The sequence below is a fragment of the Giraffa tippelskirchi genome, chromosome 1, assembly GCF_054371585.1.
Source record: "Giraffa tippelskirchi isolate mGirTip1 chromosome 1, T2T-mGirTip1v1.2.pri, whole genome shotgun sequence".
Classification (NCBI taxonomy): Eukaryota; Metazoa; Chordata; class Mammalia; order Artiodactyla; family Giraffidae; genus Giraffa; species Giraffa tippelskirchi.
The window spans coordinates 224,354,857-224,381,597 of record NC_137275.1 but is presented as its reverse complement, the minus strand read 5'-3'; the positions used below and the strand labels follow the sequence as shown (position 1 = coordinate 224,381,597).

At 39.1% G+C, this 26,741-nt stretch overlaps 1 protein-coding gene across 1 annotated transcript in view; it reads left to right on the top strand.

Moving 5' to 3' along the window:
- Positions 1 to 26,741, top strand: part of C5 (complement C5) — a 90,338-nt gene that overhangs the window by 1,061 nt on the left and 62,536 nt on the right. Inside the window, exons 2-10 of the mRNA XM_081528669.1 lie at positions 5,307 to 5,499; positions 8,067 to 8,229; positions 13,093 to 13,163; positions 14,483 to 14,574; positions 15,907 to 15,989; positions 18,290 to 18,380; positions 20,174 to 20,288; positions 22,054 to 22,180; positions 25,124 to 25,239. Of these exons, the coding sequence (XP_081384795.1) occupies positions 5,307 to 5,499; positions 8,067 to 8,229; positions 13,093 to 13,163; positions 14,483 to 14,574; positions 15,907 to 15,989; positions 18,290 to 18,380; positions 20,174 to 20,288; positions 22,054 to 22,180; positions 25,124 to 25,239 (1,051 nt within the window). The remainder of the gene's footprint in view (positions 1 to 5,306; positions 5,500 to 8,066; positions 8,230 to 13,092; positions 13,164 to 14,482; positions 14,575 to 15,906; positions 15,990 to 18,289; positions 18,381 to 20,173; positions 20,289 to 22,053; positions 22,181 to 25,123; positions 25,240 to 26,741) is intronic.

Here is a 26,741-nt window from a genome sequence, read left to right as displayed (position 1 = left end):
CACTCTCCCACCCCAATCTGATTTTTCTCACATGGCCACCCCATTTCCTAGATTCTGTTATTCCTTCTTAAAGGAGCCGACTGAAGTTCAGAGAGATTGGATTAAATGACTTGAGATTAGTGGTGGAACTAGGACTAGAACCTAGGTCTCAGGATATTGAATTTTTTTCTACTACACTGTGCTGACCCTTAATAAGCACATTCTCTGTTTCTCTGAAAAAGTAAGAGTATACCATTTACAACATGGGAGTCAATAAATTTAATTGATTGATTCAACCAAAACTTTTTGAGAACCTGGCACTGAGGGTGTATTGGGTTGGCCAAAAAGTTCCCAAGCCGAATGAACTTTTTGGCCAACCCAATAGTGGATGATATAGAGCTTGCATTCAAAAAGGAGAAGAAAATGACTCAATGAGTGAACCAATGAATGAATGAATGAATGAATAATGTCAGGTGGCTATTGATACCACGAAGAAAAAAATATAAAGGAAAATGAGAGAGTAAAGAAATGATTGGGCATCATACAAAAGTGTAGACAGGGAAGATTCTCTACGGAGGCGCCACTTGAACAGAGCTTGCAGGAAGTAACAGAGCAAATCATGCAAATATTTGGGGAAAAACATTCCAGACACAGGCCAAGCTAGCACGCGTGCCTCTCTGCAAGCTCAGTAGCCATATTCTCTACAACTTTGAAAGAAAATAAGAAAAATATGAAATACTTTATATGATAGATTGTGTTACCATTGCATCAGTAAGGATCAAAATACGTATGAACAGGTGGTTGCAGAGCTATCTTTTAGGGACTTGTAAACATGAGTTACATGAATTAGCTGAAAGTTCCTTGGACAGCAAGGAGATCAAACCAGTCAATCTTAAGGGAGATCAACCCTGAATGTTCACTGGAAGGACTGATGCTGAAGCTGAAGCTAGAGTATTTTGGTTATCTGATGTGAACGGATGACTCATTGGAAAAGTCCCTGATGCTGGGAAAGATTGAGGGAAGAAGGAAAAGAGGGCATCAGAGGCTGAGGTGGCTGGATGGCATCACCGATGCAATGAACATGAACTTGGGCAAACTCCAGGAAATGGTGAGGGACAGGGAGGCCTGGCGTACTGCAGTCCATGGGGTCACAAAGAGTCTGACACGACTGGGTGATGAAAATCAACAACAACAACAAACATGAATTATTTTCCATTTCATCACTACTACCACACAGACAATCAAAATTAAAACAATAATAAACTGAAAAATATAAAACTTCTAATAACACCAGTTAAAAAAATAACTTATTTCAGTTCAGTTCAGTCGCTCAGTCGTGTCCAACTCTTTGCGACCCCATGAACCGCAGCATGCCAGGCCTCCCTGTCCCTCACCAACTCTTGGAGTTTACTCAAACTCATGTCTATTGAGTAGATGATGCCATCCAACCATCTCATCCTCTGTCATCCCCTTCTCCTCCCGCCTTCAATTTTTCCCAGCATCAGGGTCTTTTCAAATGAGTCAGCTCTTCGCATCAGTATTGGAGTTTCAGCTTCAACATCAGTCCTTCCAATGAATATTCAGGACTGATTTCCTTTAGGATGGACTGGTTGGATCTCCTTGCAGTCCAATGGACTCTCAAGAGTCTTCTCCAACACCACAGTTCAAAAGCATCAATTCTTCGGTGCTCAGCTTTCTTTATGGTCCAACTCTCACATCCATACCTGACCACTGGAAAAGCCATAGCCTTGACTAGACGGACCTTTGTTGCCAAAGTAATGTCTCTGCTTTTTAATATGCTGTCTAGGTTGGTCATAACTTCCCTCCCAAGGAGTAAGCATCTTTTAATTTCATGGCTGCAGTCACCATGTGCAGTGATTTTGGAGCCCCCCAAGAATAAAGTCTGCCACTCTTTCCACTGTTTCTCCATCTATTTGCCTTCTCTTTCAGAATCTTCCACAGTTAGCTTTTATTCATTTAATTATCTTTGGCTGTGCCGGGTCTTTGTCGCTACATGGCCTTTCTCCAGTTGTGGTGAGCAAGGGCTGCTCTCCAGCTGTGATGTTCAGGCTTCTCATTCTGGTGGCTTCTCTTGCTGTAGAGCACCGGCTTTAGGGAACTCAGCCTTCAGTAATGTGGCTCCTGGGCTCCTGAGCTCTAGAGCACAGGCTCAATAGTTCTGGCACACAGGCTTATTTGCTCTTTGGCATATGGGATCTTCCCGGATCGAACCCATGTCTCCTGCATTGGCAGGCAGATTCTTTACCACTGAGCAACCAGGGAAGCCCAATGCCAAAATTAAAATAGCTTTCCTCCCACTCTAAATTTCTGTTGAAAAACTCTTGATAAATTCAGTTTAGTCTAGCAATTGAAAGTGTTAATTCAGGAAACAGGTTGCTCAGGTTCAGTTCCTAATTCTGTAGTTTAATAGCTGTGTGACCTTGGGCAAGTTAATTACCAGCTTCCTCCTCTGTAAAATCAGAGTAATAATAAGGTCTTTTTCATAGTATAGTTGTCACAGCACAGTGACATATATACATATATAAATACATATATGTATGTATAGTGCTTAAAATAGTGCCTAGAACTAAGGTTTCAATAAATATATCTTATTATCATCAAACCTGAACATTTCTCATTTTCTGCTGTTCCTGCCTAAGTACATGGGAAATTGAGAAGATGGTTGGAAAACTGGAGATTCTTTTCCCCCTTTTACAATTTTTCTGTAGATGGTTCCAAATTACTCGTCATGTAGAAGAATTACCAGTTGCTTTTAAAGTGTTTATTTGCTTCCAAATTGATTTCACTGTTATTAAAGCCTTGCTGATTTTAAAGCCGTTTTAAACGTCACAGTGTTGTGTGCGCATGTGTGCTGTGTTGCGTCAGTCACGTCCCACTCTGACCCCCTGGGCTGTGCCCACCAGGCTCCCCTGTCCGTGGGATTCCCCAAGCAAGAATACTGAGTGGGTCGCCAAGCCCTTCTCCAAGGAATCTTCCCAGCTCAGAGATCAAACTCGCGCCCCTTACATCTCGTGCATTGGCAGGCGGGTTCTTTACCGCCAAGCCACTGGGGAAGCCCACAGTGTTGTGAGGAACCTGCAATAATTCTGCCCGCTGGGCTGGCCTTGCCCTCTAGCCCTAATCAGCTGCTTGAATTATTCAATCACTTTTTGGGTTGAAACACACTTCTTTTTCTATTAATAGCATGTGTAGCTCTCACTATTCCAATTAGATACTTTTACAATACACAATTAATAACCTAGTTCATATTTGTAAGTTTTCTTTTAATAAAACTATGAAAATTCACCCATTTTAAGATTTCTATTTCAAAAACTTATATTGATTCATGTCCATTCTTGATAAATCATGTAAAATATAAAACTGAGGTAACAGCCCACTGTTTGCAAACATAGTTTGTAACCTTGACCTCAGTTATACACATAGTAGAAAGTGAGGCCTGAATATAAGGCCTGCCTCATACTCAGCCATTAAAAAAAATACATTTGAATCGGTTCTTTTGAGATGGATGAAACTGGAGCCCATTATACAGAGTGAAGTCAGCCAGAAAGAAAAACACCAATACAGTATACTAATGCATATATATGGAATTTGAAAGATGGTAACGATAACCCTATATGCGAGACAGAATAAGAGACACAGATGCATAGAACAGTCTTATGGACTCTGAGGGAGAAGGTGAGGGTGGGACATTCTGGGACAATAGCATTGAAACATGTATATTATCATATGTGAAACAGAACACCATTCCATGTTCGATGCATGAGACAAATGCTCAGGGCTGGGGCAATGGGATGGGGAGGGAGGTGGGAGGGGGGTTCAGGATGGGGAACACATGTAAACCCATGGCTGATTCATGTCAATGTATGGAAAAAACTACTACAATATTGTAAAGTAATTAGCGCCCAACTAAAATAAATAAATTTATTAAAAAAAAAAAAAAAAGGCCTGCCTCATTCACTTATAAGCCATGTGACCTTGGTCCAAATTAACCTCTTATCACTTGCAAAATAGGAATAATAATGGAGTCTAGATCATTGGCCTGTTGTAAAGATTAAAAGAGTTGTATGTAAAGCCCTAATACAGCCTCTCATTTCTCATTTTTTGTTATTATCATTATGTTGTATGACTGTTATCATTTGTTCTGCAAGGACTTCCATTACTACTTTCATTTCTAAATGCATTTCCTAGCTCACTGTTATTCTATTTATTTCTTCATTCACCCACTAGTATAACATAATAGTTCTAAGATTACTTCCTTTGAACTAATTCAGCAAACTTAATGAATCATAACATTTATTGAGTACTAAGCATGCTAGATGCTTTCAGATAGATATTCTTATTTCATCCTTGCTGCTGCTGCTGCTGCTAAGTCGCTTCAGTCGTGTCCGACTCTGTGCGACCCCAGAGACGGCAGCCCACCAGGCTCCCCGGTCCCTGGGATTCTCCAGGCAAGAACACTGGAGTGGGTTGCCATTTCCTTCTCCAATGCATGAAAGGGAAAAGTGAAAGTGAAGTCACTCAGTCGTGTCTGACTCTTCGCGACCCCATGTACTGCAGCCTACCAGGCTCCTCTGTCCATGGGATTTTCCAGGCAAGAGTACTGGAGTGGGCCGCCATTTCATCCTTAGCACGCTCGTAAAGAAGGTGATTGGGCTTCCGCGTTGGCTCAGCGGTAAAGCATTAGCCTGCCAATGTAGGAGACGTGGGTTCAGTCCCTGGTTTGGGAAGATCCCTTGGAGTAGGAGATGGCAAAACCCACCCCAGTATTCTTGCCTGGGAAATCCCATAGACAGAGGAGCCTGGCGGGCTATAGTCTGTGGGGTTGCAAAGAGTCAGACACGATTTAGTGGCTGAACAACAAAAAAGGTAATATTTAAGGTATATAACTTAACTCTTCAGAGAGGGTTAGTGACTTTACCATGGTCACTCAGCCAGCAGATGGCAGAGCTGGAATTCAGTCTCTGGTATCTATGTTGCTTTTTTCTGCATTGGGCAAAAATATTGAACCTATTTATCATTAAAAGTTTTCCTCTGCTACAGAAGCTCAGGGAAGGTGCTATCACTACCTTTCTAGAGGTTAACAAAATCACCAGCTCTATTTCTAAAGTCTTAATTCCAAGCTATTTTTTCTTGGAACCTGTGTTTAAATGATTGTAGATCGCAAATAAATGTCGATTTAAAAATATCATTTCAAGTTGAGAAAAAGTGCCTATTGTAAATCTAATCTATCAAGTGAGATAAAAAGTCAGAAATATAACAAAACTGTCATATAAATATACTGATCCTTCTCTTTCTTATTTCAACAGGTATGTCATTTCAGCACCAAAAGTATTCCGTGTTGGAGCATCTGAAAATGTTGTAATTCAAGTTTATGGATACACTGAAGAATTTGATGCAACAATCTCAATCAAAAGCTTTCCCGACAAAAAAATTACTTACTCTGCAGACCATGTCACTTTATCCACAGAAAATAAATTCCAAAATTCTGCTACCTTAACAGTATGTATTTACCCTTCAGTTTCTTTATACATATGGAATATTCTCAACAAAATGGGACCCAGTTTGAATATTGATAACAGAGATTTGATAATTTATACCAAACTACCACTGTGTGATTCTTAGATGATATCAGTCACTGATGATGATATGGGTGAACAAGAAAATTCTAAATAGGAGCATTGTGTCTGCTTTTTGAGTAGTGTATGAAAACTTTAACATTCTTATTGGAAAATAAAGTTGTCCTAATGTGAACATATGGAGAAGGGAATGGCAACTCACTCCAGTATTCTCCTGGACAGAGGGGCCTGATGGGCTGCAGTCCATGGGGTTGCAAAGTCAGACACGACTGAGAGACTAAAACTAACGTGAACATATTTGGAAATGAATGGAAAGTACTTGTTTACTGTGAAAATTACTAATGCAAAGAAACAGACCAATGTGAACACGCATATTGATCTGTCATGCATTGCCTACAAAAATCCATGGATGCTATTGAACATTTGTTTGTTTAAACTCCAATATCCTACAATCAAAACTTCTAAAACTAATAAATTATTGATTACTAAAGTGAATAGCTCTCATGTATAACCATAGTTAATAGAAAGAACAACCTGTATCAAATAAATTTTCCTTCTATTGGGCTTCCCTGGTGGCTCAGACAGTAAAGAATCTGCCTGCACTGCAGGAGACTGAAGTTCAATCCCTGGGTGGGGAAGATCCCCTGGAGAAGGGAATGGCAACCCACTCAGGTAATCTTGCCTGGAGAATTTCATGGACAGAAGAGCCTGGCAGGCTACAGTCCATGGGGTCAGAAAGAGTTGGACACAACTGAGGGATTAAGATATTGTAGTATAGTTTGGTTAGAGAATTGCTCATAATTCATTTCTTATTAAGAACTCTGATAACTAAAAATAACTTTCATATTTACTGTTTCTTTATCCAAGTGAAAAATATTGTTTTAAATTCTGATGTAAATTCAAAAATAAAGAACCAAAAAAGCAAAGACTTCTAGATTTGGAAGGGCCTCTGAGGCTTATTAGACCAGTGTTTCTTTAAAGTGAGTTCTTTAAAAAGAGATTAAACTGTGAAATTTTATGAAGAGCTGAAAGTTAGAATTATGTTGATATTTACCATTTTGAGTTTATTTTATAAATGTTTTGATTTTATAATTATACAAAAGTCATAAGCACAAGAATATTATACTGACTTTTAGGTCTGTACATATTTAACACTGTACTGAAAATATTTCTTTATTTTTATAAATAACAAAAAGTCAACACTGAGAGTCTTCCAGGATATTTTATCCTTTAAAAGGGGTCTATATATTACTCAAATTTCAGAAACACTGATCTAAATAAATTCTAACCAAACGTGGAAATTCTTTGCTTCATGTCCTTGATGATAAGTGCTCTAACCTTTTAGCAAACAAGTCCACTTATTAGGTTTATGAAGAAATAAAATTCATTTCCCCAAAGAAGACACTTTTATCTACTGCCATTAGCCACAAACATGTGGCTGTTATCTTTAAATTTAAATCGATCGACTGTTACTAATATAAAAAATTCAGTTCATCACTCATACTAGCCATGTTTCTAGTGCTTAAATAGCTACAGATGGCATGAACCGAGCAGCATAGATATAGGACATTTCCCTTACCACAGAAAGCTCTATTGAACAGTGCTAACTTAAATGGCTAATTTGGAAAAGTAAATTAGGGTGGGGAAATCATAAAAACTGATGCACATCTTAACCATTTAAATTTATCTTAACATTACAATATATCTTTACTTGCTAGTTGTTTGATGTTGTGCCAAGGTCTTTTCTTTGGTCTACTTGCAGCAGCGAGCCTAATTCATAATGTGTCACACCTTTAACGAATCATTTGTTCTACAGTTTCTATTTCCTTGAAGTAGAGAAAAAACTTAGATATTTGCAAAGCAATCTGAGTGCAGAATCTTTATAGATTCTCACTGCTTTTCCAAACGTTTACAGTATTCTCATATATCTAATTCAACATGGTTGGTTGTATTAATTAGCTTTTATCTCAAACTGGAAAGTGTACTGCTCAACCGTGGGAACAGAGGATGTAAATATAATACAGTGTCCTGAACACCAGTCAGGATGTTGAACAGAGGGGATGGAGAACATGGACTAATCCAGCGAGCTGAGGAGGTTAAAGCTTGTTAAGAGAGCTGTGGTTCAGACGGTAAAGAATCTGCCCACGCAGCAGGAGACTCAGGTTCGATCCCTGGGTCTATTCTTGCCTGGAGAATTCCATGGACAGAGGAGCCTGGTGGGCTACAGTTCATGGGGTCACAACAAGTCAGACACGACTGAGTGGCTAACACTTTCGGAGTAGTAGTTTTACTAAATGCTTATGAAGTTTGGGAAGCATAGAACCAAAAAATTTTTAATTACTTAAAGCTGAATGTTGATTATGATGCTTGATACTCAAGGGCTTGGAGCAAAATTTATTTGCTCCTTTGGCTCCTATACTACTTTTTAAATAACATGTTTTATAACTTTGAAATTATTATACTCTTTCCCATCAACATTTTCTTTTACAGATACAACCGAAACAGTTGTCTGAAAGACAAAGCTCAGTTTCACATGTGTATTTGGAAGTTATATCAAAGCATTTTTCAAAAGCAAAAAAAATGCCAATAACCTATGACAACGGATTCCTCTTCATTCATATAGACAAACCTGTCTACACTCCACACCAGTCAGGTAGAGTATAAGACACTTCTTTCTCGGGGAGTAGTGGGATGGGCATTGACACTATACTGTGGAGCTTTTTTTCCTTCAAGCTTGAGCAACTAGATAACTGATGATGGCATTTATTTAAATGGAACTTTGGATGTGGGGAACAATTATTTATTTTTAATTTTTATTTTGCATTGGGGTAAAGTTGATTTACAAAGCTGTGTTAGTTTCAGGTGTACAGCAAAGTGATCCTATACATATACATGGATCAAATTATTTTCACTTTTAGGTTATTACAGAGGTCCCTGGGCTATACAATAGGTCCTTGTTGGTTATCTATTTAAATATAGCAGTGTGAATTGCTACCAAACTCATTCTATAAGGCCACCATCACTGTGATAACAAAAGCAGACAAAGATTCCACTAAATAAGAGGATGACAGGCCAGTACCACTGTGAGCTTTTAACACTTGAATTTAAGTGGAGACAGGTTTCCAACTTGATCAAAAGAATCTCAATCCCCAGTGATTTTTACACTTATAAATATAATTTTAATTTTAAATTCATATGGAAATTGTTAAATAATTATGCGGAATTTAGTTTTAAATTTAAATTTTAAATATAAATCTTAGATTCATATGGAAATCACAAAAATCAACAATTACATTATCTACCCTGTCAGTTGTTCCCATGTAGGAACAAAGCTATTTAAAAATCGTGAAATGTAGTGTTAGGTTTTATTATTAAACAAGTATATGAGGTAACTGCAAATATTATTCTGGCAATGTGAAAATAATTTATTATAAAGTAGCGATTCTAAAAACATTCTATTACTTTGGAGCTAATTCTCAAATTCAGAAAACAAATCAAAGCCTAGAGTATCAGATGTTTCAGCAAAAAGTAAGTGAAGTCACATAAATAAATGGATATTAATTTTCTAAGGAGATCTACCTAAAGAAAGTTCCTATTAGAACACTGTTTTGTATTAGTGGTTTATCTGTTAGAGGGGGAGAGGACAGGGTAGCCAATCAAAACTCTGGTGAATGACTGGATTTACTCCCAATGAATGAAACACAAAACACAGAAAAGTGTGGATGCTGCCCACATATGTTCACGCATCTGCAAAATCTTCAATTCCTCCATCACTCCCTGTTGCCAAAATTAACTTTTGAGCAAATCAGGATGGACTTATAAGAGAATTGTACACGGAAGGGGGAGGTTATGGAGTTTCAATAATGACATTATTGGTGAAGGAAAGAGGATGAGAGGCAAGACCAGCCAGCTTTGTTGAAAACCTTTTAGGTAGTACATACTTGCTACATGTTGACTGATGCTGATGATAGTATGGAGTGGAATGGGCCTGCACGATTACCTTTTTAGCAGGAGCTCCTGTTATGACCAGCTCAGAAAGAAAAGGCCTAGAAAGGTTGGGGTATTGCTTCCAGCTTAGACATAATGTCATTGCCAGAATAGCATTCTGTTGACTCCAAGAAGATGACTTGGTGTTCATTGAGATAGTCTCTGCCCATAAAGTTTGAACCCTTTTTAAACATCATACCCCGAAACAAATACACCCTCACCTTTGTCCTCCTCCCATATTAGAGGATGCTTCTTTAATTGGGTCTTGTTGACACTACTTACCATTTAGGGTTCTCATCTTTTTTTTTTTTTTTCTTGTTTAATTTTTGGCCGTGCCCCGTGGCATGCAGGGTCTTAGTTCCCTGACCACGGATTGAACTTGTGCCCCTCGCAATGGAAGCATACAATCTTAACCACTGGCCCCCTCCAGGGAAGTCCCTGGGGTCCTCATCTTTGTCCATCCAGCAGCCTGATATCCAGACCCTGGGACCTCTGTTAGCTCTCAAGGTTTCCCCTAAGAACAGCCTCATTTGTTATTTCTTTATCAGAACTTTACCATAAAAATATGTAGTGTCTTCATCTTAGAATAGAGATGAGAGATCTCTAAGATCTCTATAAGACCTATTCTATCTTAGAATAGATCGTAGAGAAAACCAGAGCACCTTCCTCTAAATTTTGACTCATTAATGAGAGGTAGTGAAGTATAGTTGTGTAAAGCAGACTCTAGAGCCAAATTGTCTGGGTTCAGATCACAGTTTGGGCTCTTATTAGCTCCATGACCTTGCGTGAGTTAGTCTTTCTGAGTCCCATTTTCCTCATCTGTATAGTGGAGATAGTAGTAGAACTTGCCTCATAGAGTTGTTGTGAGAGTTCAGTGAATTCATATGTATAAAGCACTTCAAACACTGCCTACCACAGAGTAAGCACCAGGAAAGTATTTTCCATTATCATTTAATCTACGGAACAGCACAAAGCCTTATTTACACAGAAGAAAAAGAATTACTGAAAAGTAATTCTTTTAGAAATTAATTACATCTTGCTATTTATAGCTCTAGTGTCCCAGTCCTCACCTTTAATCTGAAGATCCTTGAGGGATTTTTCATATAAGTATCTTTAGGATAGAGGCTTAGATCTTCAAGGCTTTACAGGATAAAGGACTTCAGAACATTGACCAAAATCCTTCCAATTTCACACAGCCTGTGTCCTGCCTTGCCCTCCTGCCTCACCGCCCACCATGCTGCCCCTCGTCCGTGGACACCAGCCAAACTGACCTCTTTTCAGTTGCTTTCTTACACCATTCTCCTGTCCGTAGTAAGGCCTGTGTACCTCTTCCTGGTACATTTGTGCACCTTCCTTGCCTTCTAAACTCCTACTCAACTTCTGTGCCATCACGCAGAGGGCAGCCTTCTCTGCCTCTCAGCTCCCTCTGTCACACCCAGAAAGCCAGGGAGTGTCTTTTGTAGCATTTCCCTCCCCTGGAATGTTACAGTTACTTGTGGGATCTTGTGTTTGCCTCTATACTCCACTCCATTAGAGGAATTCCACGTCTGATTTGTCACCATCATATCTCTGTGCCTAGCATAGTGTCTGCACATAGAAGGCATTCGATATATATTTTAAAAGTCTATAAGCTATACCTTTGGCACAAAAAGCATTTATTGAACTTGTCTTTGATACACCATCGCTATGAAGACAAGGTTAATTTTATAACCTAGCACAAACTGAGTTAGAAAGTGGACAAGTAGTAGCTATAGAAACAATAAAAATAAAATAAAAATAATAAGCATTCATTGGTTAGTTATTATGCGCTGGGTTATGCAAAGCTTTGTCTCATTTAGTCTCACATGCTATGAAGCAGATGCTAGCAGTCTTATGTTACAGATGTGGGACCTAAGGGGTAAGAGGGATTAAGTATCCTGTTCTGGGTCATGTTAGAAAGTGGCAGAGATAGGAATGAAACCAAAGTTTTGAATTCTAGGGCCCACACTCTTAATGCAGCACACTGCCTCCGGCAGCATCTCAGTGATGCTCAGGGCTGGACCAGGTATGTTCATAAGGCAGGAGGGAGGACTTGAGCTGAGAGACAGGGGTGAGGGGGCAGCAGGGTAGAGGGATTTACTGAGCATTTCATTTTTATCTTATGGTCTTAGTGAAATGAATTTTAGAGAGCTTAATATGTGGCTTCTTATGTAGAGCTTTGCATAATACTGACTCTTTAAAAGGTTTATGACATCAGTTCAGTTTTATTTTGTGGTTAAAGTTTTGGCCATGAAATGATTTGAGCATCAGAGAAACCCTAGAGAAATTATAATATGTCATTGGAAGGAATTAACTCAGCATGTCTCAAGCAGCTAAGAGTTAAAAGCTAAGCAGATGTATTTGTTTAAAAGGTGGGGATCTATTACCTGAAAGAAAGAAGTGGAAGAGAACTAATTGTTATTGAGCCCCCTGCCATTATTCTTTTAACAATGAACGAATAATTGTAGGATCTGGCTCAATAAATATAACAAAACTGTACAATTCAAAACTATCCTTAGCAACAATAAGAGACAATTTGGGGCCTTGTTGTAAGAGTGTATAGTCTGAAACAAACCACCTAATTTTTCATTAAAATCTTCAATTCTGAGACAATTTATTATACTCCCAGTATAACCACTCCAGTATTCTTGGGCTTCCCTGGTGGCTCAGATAGTAAAGAATCTGACTGCAATGCAGGAAACCTGGGTTCGATCCCAGGTTGGGTTGGAAAGATCCCCTGGAGGAGCGCGTGGCAACCCGCTCCAGTATTCTTGCCTGGAGGATCCTCATGGACAGAGGAGCCAGATGGGCTACAGTCCATGGAGTCGCAGTCCATGGGGCTACAGTCCATGGAGTCGCAGTCCATGGGGTCGAACATGACTGAGTGACTAAGCTCAATATAACCATAGGGTAGACATCACTATTTTGCTACTATGAAAGTTTTTATAAATACTGGCCTAATTACAGATACAACTAATTTTGTACTATACATTTGTTCCCCAAAAGATATATGCAAATACATTTTAATAAAGTGAACTGTTCTTTAAATTCATTAGAAGTAGCTCTTTAAAGGAATCCAAACGGATTCTCTTTAAAAGAAAAAAATTTTAGTGATGTGCTGGGAAAGATTGAAGGCAGGAGGAGAAGGGGACGACAGAGGATGAAATGGTTCAGTGGCATCACCGTCTCGATGGACATGAGTTTGAGCAAACTCTGTGAGTTGATGATGGACGGGGAAGCCTGGCGTGCTGCAGTCCATGGGGTTGGAAAGAGTCGAACATGACTGAGTGACTGAACTGAACTGAACTGAAAAGGATTCTCAATAAAAGAAAAAATTTTTAGTGATGTATTTGTCTACAAGCTAACTTTTTCTTTCTTTTAAATACAAATTTTCATATATGATTATGTATTGAATCTTTAAGATGAGGCTCATCTCTTTTAAGGATGATTATTGCAAATGTCAAAATACTGTGCTTCACAAAGTTATTGATGATATCAATTATTCTTACAGTAAAGGTTAGAGTTTATTCACTGAATGAGGAGCTGAAGCCAGCCAAAAGAGAAACTGTCTTAACTTTCATAGTAAGTATGTTTATTTAAATAATAATTTTATGTAAAAAATTTAAAATTATTTAAATTTTCATCAAGACAAGATACTTTGCTCCATAACCCTGTCCTGACACCATACTAATTTATTCAATGTTCAGAAATAGTTATTGAACACCTTCTGTGTGTATAACGTTGTAGGTTTATTCGTTCACAATATGTAAAAATCTCATGAAAATGAAAATCTCAACAATTTATGGTTTTGAACTAAATCATTTAAATACATCCTTCATGATACATTTCTTAAAGACTACCTCTCAATCCTAAGAATTAAACTTAGTGAATTAATCCATCAATTCAACTAAGAATTAGTTGAATGTCTATTAAGTATGATATTTTTGATTTGCACAATACGAGGTAAAGAATCACAGCCTGTGGCACTTACGCTTGAGGAGTTTAGAGTTTAGTAACTAGCACACACTAGCACATGGAAAATAGTGCTGACCCCATGAGATAAAGGTCAACAATTATCAGCCTTTCATGAGCCATGATGTGCATAACAGATGCGTGCAATAAATTCCCATGGTCTTCCCAGTGCACGTCAAAACCCTACAAATTTTTGTGAGGAAATAGCTGCTCACCTATTAACAGTAGGTCCCCCATTGCATGTTGCAGCACCTTTTTCTCCTGCTCAAGGAACCAAAAAACCAAAAATCTTAACAGAACACGAGTGAAAAAGAGGGCTGTATAGGAATAACCTTGAATCCTTTACAACTTACGAAAATTATGAAACTTTCATAAACTCTCACATCTGACTATTTTATAATGAATTATTTGAGAAGCGTTAGTGTGTTCCAAGATTGTGGTTGGTAATTATTGACATAACCTGTAAGCTGATGAAATTTCTAGCTAATAAATGAATTTTACAGCATATTTGCTTGGAAAGTTCCAAATGAACACATGCAAAATTTAGATTTCAGTATCTATAAAGTGTGTAAGCTATTATTTGGTTCATTATAACATCAGTTTTTGTCATAGTTCTTTTTTTTTTAGCCATACAATAGAGAATTGAATCTCTTCTAGATAATTGAGACTAGGATAACCTGGACACTGATTTACTTTTTTTTGTTGTTTTTTTTAGTGAGGCAGGAGATGGAAGAAAGTCAAAAAAGGAGGAAATGGCTTAAATGAGCCATATTTGCCTTCCACAACATTTAAATGGTTTTCCTCCTTTATATTTAATTTGAAGACATGGATATTTGTTAGTAAATATTTCTATCAATCAAAGACAATGTAATCAGTTAATTTTTAAAATGTGATTTATATGCTTGGAAATTGTCTGTTTTTATTCAAAGGATCCCGAAGGATCAGAAGTTGACATGGTAGAAGAAAATGATTATACTGGAATTATTTCTTTTCCTGACTTCAAGATTCCGTCTAATCCTAAGTACTTTAAAGTTGTTGTTGTTTTTTTTAATAAAGTTTTCTGTAAAGCATACATCTGGAACTTTTGGTTGTGAGGTAGATAACCAGTCAAATGGAGCCACCTAGTGTTAACAAAAAGTAAGTGTGAAAGAAATGAAGATGTGCAAAGTCTTTTCAGGTCTAATGAGAAGCTAGGCTCAGGTTCTGGCAAAACAAACAAACCACTCCCAATACTTCTCACCAATCTTCTTTACATATAGAAATTAAGATTTGGAAGAAGCAAAAAAACAGTTCCCAGGCCTTTTTCTCTCTATCAAAACCATCAAACTTCCACCCTTCAAGGAATCTAACAGACCATCAGTCTCAAAGGCTGGTGTTGTCCCATGCCTTCCTATGGCCAACAAAATATTGGTCTTCTGTAGTCCTTACTGCGTAGACTACCAGAAGACAGATTTCAAGAGGGAAGGTCTTAGTAAAGTCATTTCCTCCATTTGGTCTCATGCTGGAGGATTAAGAACATGTTTAAACAGAACCCAATGTGATAAAAATTTAGTGAACACATTCCTAGGAAATGCGAAGTGCAACAGGAGTGAGAAATGTAAAATAGAAAAAAAAATACATAGTCCCTGCTTCCAACAGACTTAAAGGAGAGTGAATGAGTGCATATAAAAATGACCGCACTATCACTTTAAAATCTTCTTATGGTCATTCTTGCTCTGCCCTCTAGAAGGGAGTTCACAGTTAATTCACTGTACTGAAGATCTTCTAGAAATTTGGATGAAATTGAGTGGTTTACATAATTTGGGTAATTTTAAAATTGTGTACCTCCTTGAAAATATTCCATAATATCAAAGAATTGATCCAATTATTGTATAACTATTATCATTTCTCCAACTTCATCTTATGCCAAGTGGTAGATTATGCCAGATTATGTATCGGCCATGATAGCCTCCTATGGCCATTTCTTTCCTGCCCCGGTACCGTTTCACAGGTTGTCCCCTCTGCTTAAAATGTGCGTCATCTTACTCTTCACAAAGCTGTCTTCCTCTCATTCTCGAGGACGCGGGTTAAATGCTCTCTTTTCAAAGAGGCTCTCTTGGATGCAACATCGAATCTAGTCCCTCTCTTCCTTTTTCTTTTCTCTCTCCTCCTTTTAATTTCTTGTCTTCTTCATGGCACTCATCTCAATTTTGTAAGCAATTCTTTACTAATTTACTTCCTTTACTCCCCACTGGACTATAAATGTCTTGAGGACAGGGGTCTTGTCTGTGTTGGTCACTTTTGTATCACTAGCACCTCAACGTAGCAGGCGCATTTCATGACTCCCATAATTTTAAATATTTTGCTTCCATAGATACGGTGTGTGGACCATTCGAGCTAAATATAAAGAAGACTTTTCAACAACTGGAACTGCATATTTTGAAATTAAAGAATATGGTAATTTCTGGTGATTAAAAGCTTACCTATATAGAGTTAGTTATTATTTTGCAATAATTCTTGTCACGAATGAACGTAATGCAAAATCACTCCCAGATGAAGATGAGGCTGCTTGCTGGTATGGTTAGAAGTACTGATTGAGACGGTGGGAGGAGTGGGCGTTGTCTGAATGCCTAAGCTCTGGGTGTAGCCGCCCTGTTAACCTTGGACAAGCACACCAGCCCTCTGGAGTTGTCTTCCTTATCATAGAGCTCCAAGAGACCTAGCCCCCTGAGGAGTTTGACTGGTTCAGGTCCTTTCCAGAATTAGGATTTTAGGAGAAACAATCAGAGTTGAGGTGAACAGAACCTGGTAAGACTAACAGGTGATTTACTCACTTCATCGCAGCCCGTTTGTGACAAAACAGGGACATTTGGACTTCCTTACCCCTAGTCCAATGCTGTTTTCCTTCTGACCCAGAAATTCCTAATACATTGATCCAAAAATATCAGATACTCTTACTTTGAAATCAATCATATTAATAGATTAATAATTAACATATGAACTGCTTAGCCTTCCCATTTCTTGTAGTTGTTTACTAGAGTATTTGTGTGCTCTGATATAAAATTTAACTTTATTTTGCTTGAAGTCATTTTTTAATTCCCCCAATAGACTCATAATAATGTGGTGAATAAACAGTGACAAAACAAATTTACTATAATGAAGCTCAACTTTAAAGATTGTAAGCTCTAAATAACATATAATCCTAACTGGTCTCCTTTCCTCCAAGCGTTTTTGCTGCTTCTTGTACATATCTAAAATTTATCCACCTCTTACTATCTGCAGCCTCGCATCGATTTTATCACCAGGCTCCCTCATGGACTGCTGCAAACCCACCCTCAACCCCCAGTTGTTATCTCTGCTTTGAAGCTATTCTCCCCGTCGTGTTATTTCGTTATTGAAGTCCCCAATGTCTCCTTATTCCCATCTCCTCCTCAGCCTCTTTTATACCACTCCAGTGATGGGGACTTTGCATATGATCTGCCTACAACCTCCTCCCCTCCCTCTTACCTAGCCAACTCCTATCACCTTCAAGTCTCAGTGAAAAGCCATTTATTCAGTGACGTTTTCCCTAAATTCTCTTTCCGGGGAAGGACTCCCTGTGCTCACTTATAAATATCAGCTTCCATAACGGCCTTAAGTGCTTGTGTAATTCTCTGCTTATGTTTGTCTTCCCCGCTCGACTGTGAGCTCACTGAGGGCAGGGTTTGTCCATTGTGTTCACTGGTGTATCCCTGTTGGTAGGAGTGTGCAGGCTCCATGGCAAGTAGGTACCGGATGAAACGATGAAATATTTTCCTCTACTTCATATCTCGGAGAGAACATATCTGCCTTGATCTTCAATAACATAGGCATGCAGCCCAGAGCAACGATTGCATTGCTCTTTGACTTCTGTTTTCTCCCATATTGCAGGCAGATTCTTTACCGTTTGTGTTACCTGGGAAGGCCCTTTCACCATCGAGAAAACATATAAGCCATATCTAACCCCATCTCACTTACTCTCATGTGACAGTCTTTATCTATAATATCAAGGTCATACAATCACCCAATTTCTGTTAAGTGTTGTGCAGATTAATAGAATCTGTAAGCCTTACTACACAGGCCATGTCAGAACAAGGAGAAGACTGTGCTATTTTGGACAGGTGAAATTGTTTTTTCTTGGGCAATCAAGATACCAAAGAGACAGGAAAAAAACTCCTCCTTCCTTTCTGCCCTAATTTTTAATTTTGCATGAAGCTTCTTTCTTGTAGCTAATTGTAAGCTCTTGCTTATTGACTAAAGTGAGACTTTTATGTTGGAATTTGGAGACTGGAAGGGTTTTATCTATTAGGCAAAAAAGGGAAATGTTAAACAAGCAAGAAATTTCTTTTTCCATTTTCAGTTTAATAAACATTTGTTGAGCACATGCTATATTTGTAGCTCATGAGGAGGGTGAGGGGGGAGACATACAAAAATAAAGAGAATAGTCTTTTTTGTTTCAAGGAGCCCGTACTCTAGCGGAGGAAGTAGTCAATTGCCTATAAGTGCTGAAATCAAAGTATAAGTAAAGATCTTCTAGCACGTAGCGTATGAACTAACCTCTGATTGGTAGAACAGGAGGCTTCCCAGAGATCCTGCTGTTGGTGATGATAGCGATGACAAGGTGGGTGCTGTGTTGCTGTCACGGCTTATCCAACTGTACCAGAAATACAGCTGGCTGCTATGCTTTAAAGACTACTCTAATTCAAATGGTAATGTTGCTTCTTTGTTTTTATTTTCAGTGTTGCCACATTTTTCTATCTCAATAGAACCGGAAAGTAATTTCATTGGTTATAAGGACTTTACTAATTTTGAAATTACTATAAAAGCAAGGTAAGAAAGTTTTTTGTTTTGTTTTTTTTCAGATTTTTCAGTTAAACTGAGTGCTAACTTTGGTGACCTTTGCCCAGAGTGAGATCTTTGATTTTTACCCCCAGTTTTATTGAGATATACTTGACATATGACATTGGGAAAGTTTAAGGTGTACTGTGTGGTGAGTTGATACATTCATATATTGCTGAGATCTGTGATTTAGTGGCAATGTCTGGCCTGACTTGGAAACTACCTGACTGAGAAGGCATCACACCTATAGTTTATTTGCTCATACTGATTTTAGCTGATTCCAATTTTAGCCTGGTTGATTATTCACCAGCAAAAAAAAAAAAAAAAAATCCTAAAAATGTAAGTTCAGTGTGTATGTTTAGGAAGCAGCATGCCATAGGCATGCTGGGACTGAGATATGAAGCTTTAACTTCTTATCATTTTTAATGGCTTCATCAGCCAGCTAAGGCTGCATAACTACATTGGGACCCAGTGCCTTAAAACCACAACTATTTATGAGTCAGCTGGGCAGTTCTGCCATCTGGGCCGGGCTGATGTCGGTGGGGCTCACCCACGTGCCTGCAGTCAGCTGGCAGGTCAGCTGGGGGCTGGCTGGTCCGGGAGGCCTTACCAGATGCCTGGCAGGTAACTGGCGGTAGGGTGACCGGACATGTGTGTTTCTCATCAACCAGCTGGCTAGCTTGTAGCAGCAGCAACGCTCAAAGAGAGAAAATGGGAGCATGACAGGCCTTTCGGGGTTTACACTTTGGGACCAACACACCATCACTCCCAGCACATTCTTTTGTCCAACGCAAATTACAGCACCAGCCTGAAGGAGACAGACTCCCTTCACACCCTTTGCAGGCGAAGAGCTGCAAAGGCAGTAGGCATATGGGGAGGTGGAGAACTGGGGTTATTTTTATAAGCGACCTACCATTTAAAAATGACCTAATATAATTATAAAAATAAGAACCGATTTATATAACTATGTATGTCAGGCACTTTTCAAAGCATTCCGTATGTATTAGCTCATTTAATCTTTACAAAACTCTGTGTGATAGATACAATTACTATCCCCACATTACAAACAGAAAAACGAAGGCACATAAATGTTAAGTAATTTGCCCGAGATCATACAGCTAATAAATCCCATGGTCTCTCTTGTTCCAGAGCCCATGCCCTCAAATGCTACCATATGCTGCCCCTCTTACCAGCATTTACTCCTCAAGTAGAGCGTTTGTCACTTACTCTAGGCCACTGTAAAAGACTCACTTGACAGAGAACCGTAGAAACGGACTTCTTTTAACGGAGAGACTTACTTTTTTTTGTTCAAACTGTGATTAACAACAGTAAGATATTGCTATCATGTTTGCTATACAGAAAGTTTTCTTTATCATTATTTTAATTCTAAACTAAAAAAAGAAATATGCAGTTAGAATTTTTAAAAAGAACTTATATAACTGTGAGACTGGGCATGCTGCTTTAAAAGATGTAGAAGAAAATAAAGAGCAATTCTCCACTGTTATCAGAATCATTGAGGAAGTGATGTGTTTTGCAAGAAAGAGGCCCAGACCTGACTCTTTTGATCTCCTCAAGATCAGTTTATTTCATCTAGCACATAGTAATAAAAATCTGTACTTTGGCTTTATTATGGTGGCTTTATGAGGATGAAGTGTCATAGTGGATGGAAAGGCACTTCAAAGTATATCAAATGCTTTATGTAATTTTAAATTGTTATATTTTATCTGGATTTTATTATTGTAACAGTGTTAGCAGAACAATTTTATGGTATGATTATTTGACAGATATTTTTATAATAAAGTCGTCAACGAAGCTGACGTTTATATCTCTTTTGGAATAAGAGACAACTTAAAAGATAATCAAAAAGAAATGATGCAAAAAGCAATGCAAAGCACAACGGTAAGAGGTTCACTTGTACCTAAAGATCCATCACGAATGCTATCAATGGAAAGTCATTTCTATAGCATCTAGTCCACTGTATTGTTTCATGTAGGTGTGGAAATTGAAGCTTAGAAACCTTCCATTGAGTTCTCACTATCCTGAGGGTAAAGTTCAGTTTCCTTGTCATCGAGCCCCCTGCCAGCCCATCACTCCCTTTCTTCTCCCTTGCACTGGTCACCCCAGTTTTTCAAACTTACCCCGGTCTCTCTCGTCTCCAGGTGTTTGCAGAGCTGCTTCTTCTGCCAGGGAATGCCCTTTCCCTTTGTCACCGCCTGCCTCTTCTCTGCCTGGCTAGCGTAGTCTCATTCTTTGTCTCCACATGATCACCCAGCCAGTCCCCCAGGCCTTGAGTCCCTCTTGGTGGAGCGTGTTTCACACTTTATATTGCAGTGGTTTTCAACCAAGGGTGATTTTTACCCCCGAGGAGACATTTGGTGATGTCTAGAGACATCTGTGGTTGTCACAACTGGGCAAGAGAGTCACACGAGCGTTTAGTGGGTCGAGGCCAGGGATGTTGTGAGACTCCTTCAGAGCAGTGCTTCCCCAACAAAGAACTACCCTCTCCAAAATGTCAATAGTGCTGAGGTCGAAAAACCATTACAATTAGTAATGCTTTATTTACTTCTTTATCGGTCTCTACACAAAACTCTCTGGGGGTCTGAATCATTCCTACTATATGCCTAGAGCCAGCCTGGTTGCTGGCAAAAAGTAGGTGCTCTACAAAAATTTGTAAGTGAATGAACTAACAGTGAACTCACTGAGAAGTTATTGGTCCACAGTTAAGGACTAGTGCTTGCTAGAACTCAGAGAACTCCCTTTTCCCCGGAGTTCTCTACATCATACTGTGGATGGGAAGGGCTGATGTCATTTTGTTCACTACTGCACTTTCACAGAGCTGGTATCATCAGTTATTTAGCCGTTGCTCTTTCAAAGTACAGTTTTATTTAAGAGATAAACCCCTCGTTTTTAGTGCAAGATTCTATGTTAAACACAGAGATTTAAAGCTACATAAGACAAAAATCCCTGGCCTCGAAGTACTCAATTTTAGAAGAAAAAATAAGGCAAAATCTGTTTTACTGTTGTGGTTAATAATTAAATAATATCATATGCTTCGCTGGTGGCTCAGACAGTAAAAATCTGACTGGGGTTCAATTTCTGGGTCGGGAAGATCCCCTGGAGAAGGGAATGGCAACCCACTCCAGTATTCTTGCCTGGAGAATTCCATGGACAGAGGAGCCTGGCAGGCTACATTCTGTGGGGTGGCAAAGAGTCGGACACGACTAAGCATTAAGATGTCGTAGATAACCCTGTATCCCACTACCCACTGTGCGTTTTTAAATTAGTGTCTTAATATGCAAGCAGTAAAGTACAGAGTAAATATCATAAAATCCCATAAACTCTCAGTTAAGAACAAAAGTAAGCTGAGAGGCCTAGAAAGATGATGATGACTCAGTCATGGGAAGAAGTCATCTTTGCCAGTTAGTACAAAAAAGACCTGTGGAACCAAGTGATGTTTAAGATTCTTCCACGTCTATAATTCTAAACAAATAGATTAGAAGATAACACTCTGGGCTTAACTGTGGACTCAGTTACTTGCTTTAGTGGTGATGGTAAAGCTTTCCTCTTTGTCTTTGATTGAGAGGCTAGTTAAGGCATATTTTATTCATTTTCTCCTTATAAATTCTTCTCTGAAATAACTTGTTTATTTTCCCCCTTTAAAAAGTTGATAAACGGAATGGCTCAAGTCACATTTAACTCTGAAACAGCAGTTAAAGAACTGTCCTATGAAAGTCTTGAAGATTTAAACGAGAAGTACCTTTATATTGGTGTGACAATCATAGAGTCTACAGGTAAGTTTGTTTTTCCCTCTTAAACTTTTCTTGGTGAATATTTGTTGTTGTTTAGCTGCTAAGTCATGTCCGACTCTTTTGCAACTCCATGAACTGTAGCACACCAGGCTCCTCTGTCCATGGAATTTTCCAGGCAAGAATACTGGAGTGGGTTGCCATTTCCTTTTCCAGGGGACCTTCCTGACCCAGGGATCGAACCTGCATCTCCTGTGTCTCCTGCATTGGCAGGCAGATTCTTTACCACTGAGCCACCAGAGAAGATCCCCTGGAGGAGGCATGTCAACCCACTCCAGTATTCTTGCCTGGAGAATCCCGTGGACAGAGGAGCCTGGCGGGCTATAGTCCATGGGGTCACAAATAGTTGGACATGACTGAAGCGACTTAGCATGCACCAGAGAAGGGACTTTCTCTTGGGAAATATTTCGATAGCATATTAAAGGTATAAATAATTACTACATTCTTTCACATTTTACTTCCTTTCATAGTTAAATTTTATTTTTACATCATTAAAAACTGGGATTGGAGCATAGCTTTGTCACTCCCTAGTCCCTTGGTCTCTATTGTCTCAATGGCAAGAGGGGATAACACCTGCCCATTTAACAGTCCAAGTGGCTCTGCAGCCTGTCTGGCTTGAACATCTGCCACCTCAATTTTCTCACCCAGGAGGAATCAAAATCAAAGAGATTATGTGTGTAAAACCATTTGGTGAAGCACCATGCAAATGAAAGTTACTACTACTACCACTGTTTATCCACTTGGCTGTATAATGATGGAGTTGAACAAAGTACATCATAAAGCCCTTTTCTTCTGGAATAGTAGTTCTATCTAAAACTGGAGGTGATGTTTCTAAAATGGATCCAAAAATAGTATATACCTCTCAGTGTTGTGGTGGGAATGAAAGAGTCAGTATACACACAGCACTCAGGCCGGCACCTCCTGCTCTCCCTCCCCTTCCCCTTGTCCTCCCCGCCTCGCCCCTCCTCCCCGCCTCGCCCCTCCTCCCGCTCCTCCCCCTTCTTCCTCTCCTCCTCTTCCTCCCCCTGGGCTTCCCCCTTCTTCTTCCTCTCCTCCTCACCACCTATTTTTTTTTCTAAGCATTCTTAATATCTTGTCTTGTACTCTTAACCCTCACTCCAATGGTTTTAATAGTTATTAATTATTACTCCCGGTTGGATTTCTTTGTCTTACTTCTGATATATCTTGATTACTAATGTACCTTATATTTTCAGGTCTATGTTGAGCCCCAAACCAACCATGAACAAATAATGTGATCACACTAAGTCCTTTTTTATTTATTCAGTAAAATGACCGTTACACTGGAGGATTCCTAAGTCCCCTTCTACCTCTTTAAATTTGTCCTTCTAGGGTAGCAGATGAAGAAAGTGAGGTAATTACAGAGTTATTAAGCACTCTGTATACATCAGATGCTCAACAGATGTGGGAGAATGATGATGACTTTAGACCCCCTGCCCTCTCTATATTTTTGACATTGTTTTAAAGTTTCTTTCTTACTGTTATTTTTCTCAACTTATTTCAAATAAATTCAGTTTAAGCAATATTTATTAGATGTGCAAAGAGTGCTGCTAAATATGCAGGCTTACAAATGTTAATTGCATGATTTCAGTACTCAAGTGGCTTACAAATATGCATCAGCTTTAAGACAAATAAACAAAGAACTCTTTGACAAGAAGGAATTCCACATGTGCTCTAAGCAAAGTGTTTCATGCTACCGACCTTCAGAAGATGAGCGCCTAGATGATTGTTGAGCAACCAACAAAGGTGTCCTGAAGATGATTGGTCTTGTCTTGAAAGACTAGTTGGGTTTTGAAGAAGGGATGACAGGCAGAGTGAAGTGGGGCACTCTTCAGAGAGGGGACATGTCAAGGGTGACCTTTGAGAATAGCAGATTATTCTGTTGGCTGAAGTATAGGATATATATGTAGGGGTGCGTATGTGCATGCTAAGTCACTTCAGTCGTGTCCAACACTTTGCGACCCCATGCACCGAAGCCCGTCAGGCTCCTCTGTCCATGGGATTCTCAAGGCAAGAATACTGGAGTAGGTTGCCAGGCCCACCTCCAGGGGCTCTTCCTGACCCAGGATTCAAAACCATGTCTCTTACATCTGCTGCATTTGCGGGCGGGTTCTTTACCACTAACGCTACCTGGGAAGCCCATATGTGGGAGTATCGGGGATATAATCCTGGAAAGAAGTTTGGGGACACTGCTGCTGCTGCTGCTAAGTCGCTTCAGTCATGTCCGACTCTGTGCAACCCAATAGACGGCAGCCCACCAGGCTCCCCAGTCCCTGGGATTCTCCAGGCAGGAACACTGGAGTGGGTTGCCATTTCCTTCTCCAATGCATGAAAGTGAAAAGCGAAAATTTTCACTTTCACTTTGGGGACACTAGAGCTCTGTATATTATTCTTAACAGTTTGGCTTAAGTTTTGGCTAAAGGGTAACACTATCGGGTCTTGCCAGTAGACCCTCTGAGTTCTCTCTACCGCAAGCTCTTTTTTATGTTTTCTCCAATTCTCTCCATATACCTGCCCCCTAAAGATGACCTCCCTGTAGGGCTTAGTCTCTGGCTTACCCCGTCTTCTCTCCTTAATGCCGTCTATGTATTTAAATGAAACTCAAGCAACTGGCAAAAAGTGGTGTCCTCTCCTCCAATTTCTCCTCAGCCCGATCCTATTGGTCTTCTTCTACAAGGGCCATCTCGACACATAAGGCCTGAGCATAAGGCTTTGGAAACTCCTGAGAATGGTTTAAACTCTTCTCTGCACTGCCCCTCTGAACCAAGACCCATGTCTACTTGCTGTTGGTAAACACATGAGTGCAGGAATGGAGTGAATGAATGAGTGGGTCTGTGGAGACACACAGAGACAAACATAGCCCCCCCCCCAGATCAGTACACTTCTAATAAATTTTTGTCATTTCTTTAGGCGGATTTTCTGAAGAAGCAGAAATTCCTGGCATCAAATATGTCCTTTCTCCCTACAAACTCAATTTGGTTGCTACTCCTCTTTTTGTGAAGCCTGGGATTCCATATTCAGTCAAGGTTAGATTGGGGGTGGGGGGTGCTGCTGAATGTGAGTACCTTCCTCTAAAACCTGGGGGGGTGACAAGTAAAGGGAGGATGATGGAGAGGCAAAGCGCAGAGGGAGCTCGATCTGTGCCTGAAATCCACCTCTCTGACAATGGAGTCAGCAGGGGGAAGCTGCCGGCCAGCTTCTCTCCTGGGAATAATATCAAACCTTAGGACAGTCTCAGTATTTAGTAAGACAGCCTGTGTTAGGCATTCCCTAAATGAGCCTTACATTAACGATATGTATTATAAATAAAACTCCATATGTCTATAGTTCAAAAAATACTAACATTTAAAATTATTTGGCAACACGTTCTTCTTAAAAAGTCTTAAGACAGAGATAACATTTCTTGAAAATAAGCCCCTTTCTCTATTTTTTTATTTCCCATGCGGCTGAGGGTGCGTTTCGCGCTCTTCACTCGGCGTTCGCTCTGTGCTTGGCTCTATCTGATCTCATCTCGCTGTGTTGTTCCCTGTCCTTCCCATCGCGACACTTTTCTGTCTGTCCCCGACTCTTTTCTCTCTGGTTTTTGTTTTTTTCTCCTTTTCAATATTTTCTCTCCTTCCTCCTCTTTTCCTTTTTAAAATGCTGATATATGGAGCTAAAACATTTATCTGACCTCTTAATTATATTTTATTGTATTTAGTATTCTATATCTGATTATATATTATATAAAACATACTCTATTACATATACTATGTTTTATTATATTTATAAAATGAAAATTTTTATTCCCTATCTTTTAGAAAGCTGTAGATCACTGGCTTTTAAGAGAAAAAGATTTACAAGACGCCAAGCAACCTTTGGACATGCTTATAACTTCTTAAAACATATAGAACATATTTAATAATATATAACATGTTACTATATAATGCATTTGATAATTTATAATTTATTATAGAGTATATTAATATAATATATACAAAGGATCATAAAATGTTACTATATAGAACATATTTATTTTCAAATCTCTATATATTTATATATATTACATTTATCTTTATATAAAATATATTTATATACTATATATCTTTAAAATACATAAAATACATATAAAAATAAATAATATAAAATATACCTTTGTGGAAATTGTATATGAAATTAGCATATGCATGGCAATGAGAGGCAGAGTTTAAGGAGAAAAAAATGTATTTATTGTTTCTCAAGGAGCTTCTCTGGTAGTTCAGCTGGTAAAGAATCTTCCTGTAATGCAGGAGACCCCGGTTTGGTTCCTGGGTGGGGAAGGGCATGCAATTCACTCCAGTATTCTTGCCTGGAGAAACCCCATGGACAGAGGAGCCTGGTGGGCTACAGTCTATTGGGCTGCAAAGAGTTGGACATGACTGAGCGACTAAGCCCTATACTATTGTTTCTCATATCTAAGAGATTAATCCCCAGAAGTGATTGCTTCATTTTCTCTTTTATCTAGTTCTCAACCAATTGAAGAAACGCAGAAATTAAATAACAGAAGACC